Raw genomic sequence first — 7,202 nt, 5'->3', positions numbered from 1 at the left:
TATAGTAAAAAATCAATATTTAGATTTATTGCAGCAGTTCTGAATCAAATTAACGATGCGGGCGATACTGGATTCAACAAGTTACATTTCATGCGGAGGAAAGTTAAAATAATGTAAAATTAACCCTACATCACATTAACTGTGATGAGAGAATTCATCCCTACCTTGAACATTTTATTGGACAAAATTTAGGAACAGAGGAAGTTTTGGGCTCTTGGGCTGGCGCCTGTTTTATTCATTCCAGTATTATATGTTTTTATCCAAAGAATAAATAAATAAAAAAGATTATAAATTCACAGACCACACATTATTGAGAAATATTTTCATAAACAAACCTTTGTAATTGTGATTTTGGGCACTTCTTTGTCATCAACTTTGTTGCCAGTACCGAGTCGATCGTTGTCGTAGCCCTCAAATTCTTCCTCGTCTTGAAAATGATCGAATTCATTATCATCATCCTGAAAGCAAAACAATCACAAGGTTATCAAGCAACAGAATTATAGCAACAAAATGATATAATTATTACTGAATAGACTATATTACTAATATTACTACAGTCCGGATCCAGTAGCTTTGCCTGTCGGCGGAGGGCCACTATGCATTATTCTTTATTGATTCATACAATAAGTACATCATAGAAATGATAGGGAATGAAAAATAAAGTAACCTTGAGCTATTCCTCTCCCAAATTAAGATAAGGTTACAATATTACTAGATTATACTTAGTCCAGTCACTATATACATTGGTGCATGCAATTTATATTGTAGTTCTGATTTTTTAAAATATTATTTGGGTACATAAGAGAAGTCCAGAACCAATTTCTTCATGCAAAATTTCCTTGTGCTAGATACAGAGTGGCCCAAAAAACTCGTATTTTCGGCTCATTTTCCAGTTCTCAGCTGTTTCTGCCAAATCAAGTAATCGGAAAGAAAAATTTGCTCTCGTTTTTTTATAGATTATAAAATTCTGAAAAAAATGAGATCATTCGGAACTCTCTATCTCCAATGAGTACTGAGTTATGATTTTTCAAAAATGAGTAAAATTTGAAGAAAAAAATCAATTTTGATGAATTTTAGTTTTTGATCAACAATATCTTCCGATTGTCACCATTTAGATGTATAATTCAGAATCCCTCTGGGCGTATTTTTGTGCTCTACAATCTGAGATCAGGTAGAGCGCTCCATCTCATATAGATTTCCAGGGACACCTGACAGCAATGCTCCTTGTATAGTGAAAAACACCTAATTTTCAGCTTCAACCATCATCACCAACTATAGGTATTGTCCTTACATTGATATTTCGCACAATGACATAAGTTCATGAGATTATGTTCTATGAGAATCACCCGTTAGATGCACTTCATTTCAGTATTTCCTAGGGAGAGGCGCGCTTAAGGACACCACACAGGATCAAAATTTCAAGTAACAATAATTTTTCAATTATCGACCGAATATTGACTTATGATGCATGATTTTGGACCGTCTTGACGAGCCGAGGAGAATGAAGTGTAGTACGATGAAATCTGAGCATTGTGTCTAAAGTTATGTGTTTGAAATTTTTATCCTTGAGGTCTCCTCAAGCGCGCCTCTCCACTAGGAAATACTGAAATGAAGTGCATCTAACGGGTGATTCTCATAGAACATAATCTCATGAACTTATGTCATTATGCGAAATATCAATGTGAGGACAATATAGTTGGTGATGATGGTTGAAGCTGAAAATTAGGTGTTTTTCACAATACAAGGAGCATTTTATTCGATTGAGGAGATGTTGGCAGCTGAAATTTCATTTTAATATTTGACGTCTATTATAATATTATTATTGCCAATTAAAAATATGACTTTATAACTGTGAAGAAACTAAGTAGGTACCGGAACTGTTGGCTGTGATAGTATTTCTCTGTTTTGAGTATGTGAAATGTATGTATAATGCATAAACATATACGCGTTTGGCCGTAAATGCGTAACATGTAACGTATATATACATAGACAGAAGAAAATCCGAGTTAAAACATGGTCCTCACTTCGCTCGATCAATTGATTCAACATTCATGCTAACCTCAACAATTGCATCCTCGTCCTCGTCCTCTTGTTCCCCATTGTCGTCGATGATATTCGCCGATAATGGCTTCAACGGCCGGCCCTGGCCAATATCTTCAACAACAATCTTATCGTCATCATCTTGGAAGTCCTCGAATTCGGCAAACTCATTGTCCTCAACTTCGTCTCTGTAATGCGCCGATACCCACATTTGGGTTGCAACCAGGCTGATGTGTATCACAACTAGCATCAACCTCATCGTTCACCTGAAACACGCGACCAAACTAATTTTCAATTCATTTTACACACGACTATATGTATTGTAATTGACTTTTATGACGTCATCGATGCCACAAGTGTGGGTGATGGACGAAGCAGAAGGTATTATATGCCTTCAACTATCCTTGGTAAATTGATCGTTCTGTCCAATCTATACGCAAAATTTCAAGTTAATCAGTCCAGTAGTTCAGACGTAATGATGCGTCATTCGTGAATTTCCTATCCCGTACGTGTATAAGCAGATTCTTACAGTTATATAGGTAATGGATTTGATAATTCATTAGTTTTTTATGTTTGTTAAACGTTATTAGAATTAGAAATGTTGACTACTATATTGCTTTTATGAATCATTTGATAAACGTTATTAGAATTAGAAATGTTGACTACTATATTGCTTTTATGAATCATAGGGCCATCTAATGAATCATTAAACCTCTACACTAGTCACGCGGCTAGTATCTAGGTTTGAATATAGACCTAACAACGCTGTAACTTCAAGCTTATTCTAATGACTTGCTCATATATAGAAAATAGCATTACAGAGTAAACTATCTGAAAACACTGTTTTGAGAAAGATAAAAGGATGTAGTTTTAATTCAAGTGCTTTGCAATTATTAATGATAGTTTCAAGATTATGAGTAAGATAACTATGTAATCTAGTAGGGCCTAAAATAAAAGAAATATTCAAGTACCTAGCATATATTATTGCGTACGACTTTCAATTGTTTGTTAAATTGTGGATTCAAAAAGTAAGTTAATCAAGTTCATAAATTTGAATTTATTGTTTAAATACCTTGAATGAAGGCATAGGTACAGTATGCCTACTGTATCAAAAAAATTGCCTAATAAAATAAAACAAGAAATACGTTACGGTAATTCTAAAGAATACATCAGTTTAAAAATCTATTAGTTTGAATATAACTTTCTAGCCTCTATAAAACTGAATTGATTTGCCTACTTGTGAAATGTAGTTCTCGTTAATCAACCGGAGTTTTAGTTCAACTGAGCGTGAACAAAAATTACTCAATACACCTTATTAACTTGGTTGTAAAAATAAGGATGTATGAGAAATTCTTGAAATAGAAACAGTCATATGAACATTAAGTGTATTAAGCTTACTGTAATTCAATTCAATAAATCCAATTTTGAATGCTTGATGCATGACTGACAAAATAGTGTATTAGACCGTTGACCCACATTAAAACAATAGCTCTTAAAAATAATATCATAGAAAAAATATTAGTAAATAAGGAAAGCTTTATTCTACATGAAACTTTCTTTGATGAAAAAAGTATTTAGTGTAAGAAATTTTAATGAGTGACATAATAAATTGAGATAATTTTAGGTTAAAATCAACTTACCTTTTCAATTATCCTGTTTCAAAAATTGATCCAAACTCATCTATTAAGAAATATTATAAAAACTAGCCTAATAAGAGTAATATTTTGTGTTGTTAAATTAAAATGTTTTAGTGTAATGAAATAAAGTAGTAAATCTAAATAACCACTAAGAAGAAGGACCAGCAGAATGCAGTTGCGTTGTTGCAGACTACCTATTCTGTGAAGTGGAATAGGAATTTTACCTATCTATATCGATAGTAGGGTTTCGATACTATGGACATTACTCGATCTAGTAATATTGAAAAATCGATATTACCTTTTTTATAATTCATCTGCATTTTTTAGCCTACCAAAGATAAATTATTCTTGTTCAACTGATATATTAATATTTTGCCCTTTAATGTCATATACTTTTCTTTTCCTAATCATAGAAATTCATCTAGGCCTTATAATTTATTTATTCACAAAGGCAAGGCAACTCGCTCCACAAGCATTTTTAAGGACAGGACAGGGTGATGATGATGAGGGGGTGAATGATAATACAGTACAATCGTTCAAATTCTATAGTCCGTAAAAATTACTTTTGACTTGAAGGAATATGCGGCGCAGACAAATGGCGGCTGATTAGCCAATTACAGTGATGAATAGAGTCATAGGTAGAAGCGCAGTTGCCAATTTGTTGATTAAGACTCAGTCGATTGAGTTCTTTCAGACTGACAATACAAGTCAGTTAAGAACGGCTATCAGTATGAGAGACTACCAGCACCACATAGCTCACGAAAAACAACAACTGTAGTCCGTACAAAATTACTTCTGACTTGGAGGAATATGCAGCGCAGAGAAATGGAGGGAGATCAGCCAATTACAGTGATTAATAGTCATAGGTAGAAGCGCAGTTGCCAATTTGTAAGTCGTCTGACTGCTTTCGGGCAGGAAACTTCGCATGTGTTGCATGAGCACATGAACAGTCACTAGAAGTTGGAGAACGCTGGCCGCTTCAAAACGACAACATCGCGCCTCTGTATGCTTTCTCTACTGCGCATGTCCATCCCAAGTAAGAAGTAATTCTGTACAGAGTATATGACGGTATCCTATAGTGCGAGATAAATTACTTTTAACACGGCTCTTTCTTGAAGACGGAGAGGTCCGATGCTCTATCCTCCACTAATCACTCCCACTACCTAGCAGCATTCTCCTTCTTTTGTGTCTGAGTGAGAGAGCTTTGTAACGCGACGCGGCAACACTCCCCTCCATCTATTGCTGGCAATAGCAGGTATATTGGTTTGTGTATGTTACAGAGATGTTTTCATCACAAGAACATGAAGCAAAATGACACGGCGCATCCAATTGTGCGCAGGATGTCCGTCTATGTCTACGCTACAAACTGTGGAGGGAGAAATGGGTTTCTTCTCTTAATGTTAAAAGTAATTTATCTCGCACTTTAGTAGTAATTGAGGAAAAGGATAATGAATGTAACAAAAGAGTATCTAAAAAGTTGTAATTTCATCAATAGCAATAACTGAAGGAAATTAAAAAATGTTACATTAATTTTTGAGTATTATCAATCATTGGCTATAAATATTACAGAATTACGTCAGTTCTAAACTTTGATAAACTTACATGTTAAAACCGTAAAAGCAAACATCATGACTAGGCAGGTATAACAATAGACTGAAAGTAAACTCAATACAGCATGGCATTTGATTATTATACTTGCATAATTATTTTCATAATTTAATAAAAAACTTCTAGTATAATATAAGAATTACACCATATTCATTTCTCGTCAAGAGTTTACAGCATGGCATCGAGTATTATACTTGCATTATTATATTCATAATTTAATAAAAAAAACTTCTAGTATAATATGAGAATTAAACCATATTCATTTCTCGTCAAGAGTTTACAATTGAAAATAAAATGTTAGTTTTTGATAAATTTATCAATAATAGTATGAAATGTGCGTAGCAACATTTGGATTTTGTCCAATATTAGACAAAAAAGGGGTTCATCCAGCATTCACCCAAAATATATTATATTCATCAATTATAGACAAAATAACAGTTGATATATTTGAAAGTCTTTCGCTCAATTACAAATTGAAGCGAAAATTCATTAATTATAGACAAAATAACAGTAAATGTACCGGTTGCAAAATTTTAACCGTGATTAATTCCACGAGAACAAATCGGAGAAGCCGTCTTTTCAAAAATGCCTTCTCTGATTGGTTCTCATGAAATTAATTTAACCGGCTGTTGTGCAACCGGGCATAAATATTTCAAAGTAAGTGAAGACAATATTCGCGCTCAAATTACAAATTCATTTGTAAATAAAATTATATATTTACTCACAAAATGAGAAGGTATCAAGAAAATAATTTTGTAGTCTACAAACATGAGGATAGCCCAACATAGTTTAAGTGGGATATCAATAATATGAAGTATTCAGCTGCCTAACCTTCTCCTTTTCTAGTGCGAATGTAGTAATAATAAAGCTGCTCAAATAACTACAACTAGGAAACACATAAAGTTCAACTTGGAAAGGAATGTGAAGAAAACATACCAGCCTTCAATGATGTTTGCCAAGAGTTAAAATTTCATATATAAAAGCAGTGCTCGTGTATTTGTTTGAACATGTACATGGTAACTTCGAAATAAGCATATTTGAAACATTAAAGCATCAATAAAAATTTAGACACGGAATTTACTTAGTGATTGGATTGTGGTTGAAGGTCTACAACACTCATCTAGTTTTAATAATTCGACTTCATAGAACAAGGTTGCAAACAAAAACTATAAAAAGAATCAACATGATAAAATATTGAGTATGTACTACACAGTAAATAACAAGAGCTCAGGAGATAAACATAAATAGTATACAGCGTTACAAATACATTAGTTTTAGTAGGGTATTTATGTTTAATGTTAAAAACCACATTCACAGTGGATAGTGTGTGATAATTGGATTTGATCAAGTTTTAAAATTTTAGTACACTGATACACAACTCAAACAATAAATAAATTGTTACAGCTAAATATGAGTGAAAATGTCTACTACAATATTAATATTTACATTGATAAATTGTGATAAACTATTTTCAACGTTACAATTAAATTACTATAATTATTATAGCAGAGTCAATGATGGAGAGGAATATAATATCTTACTTGTAACATACATTATGAAAGTACTCGATTTACATACATTTTACAATACAGTGGGAAGTGACTAAGAAGGTTAACGGGTGTTGTGATCTGAGACCTGTACAGGATCCTTTCAAACACCACCCGACTAATTGCAAAAACAGAAAAGCCAGTAGAAAACTAATCTAGTAAGAGACAAAGTGGCGAAGGCCAACTCTCCGATTTCTTAAGGGCGTTTACATTGGTCAAGTTTACTTGAATTCAAGTTTTTTTCAACTTTTCAGTTAAATGGACGATTTTACTTAAATTCAAGTTTTCTTAACCTCAAAAGTATATAATTCTAAATTAAAAGACTAGCATAATAGAATTCTTCAATATTGTAATCCATCACGAACGGCTT

General features: G+C 33.1%; 1 protein-coding gene across 1 annotated transcript; it reads right to left on the bottom strand.

Annotated features, from left to right (window-relative positions):
• Positions 1-203: 203 nt before the first annotated feature.
• Positions 204-3,882, bottom strand: LOC120349482 (coiled-coil domain-containing protein 47-like). Its single transcript, XM_039419759.1, has 3 exons — positions 3,681-3,882; positions 2,060-2,306; positions 204-458 (listed from the first exon to the last, which is right to left on the bottom strand). Exons 2-3 carry the CDS (start codon positions 2,297-2,299, stop codon positions 324-326), a joined length of 375 nt encoding a protein of 124 aa, XP_039275693.1. The 5' UTR covers positions 2,300-2,306; positions 3,681-3,882; the 3' UTR covers positions 204-323.
• Between the last annotated feature and the right edge of the window lie 3,320 nt (positions 3,883-7,202).

Source organism: Nilaparvata lugens, chromosome 1 (genome assembly GCF_014356525.2).
Source record: "Nilaparvata lugens isolate BPH chromosome 1, ASM1435652v1, whole genome shotgun sequence".
Classification (NCBI taxonomy): Eukaryota; Metazoa; Arthropoda; class Insecta; order Hemiptera; family Delphacidae; genus Nilaparvata; species Nilaparvata lugens.
The sequence above is the reverse complement of the archived record's forward strand: the minus strand, read 5'-3'. Positions and strand labels throughout refer to the sequence as shown.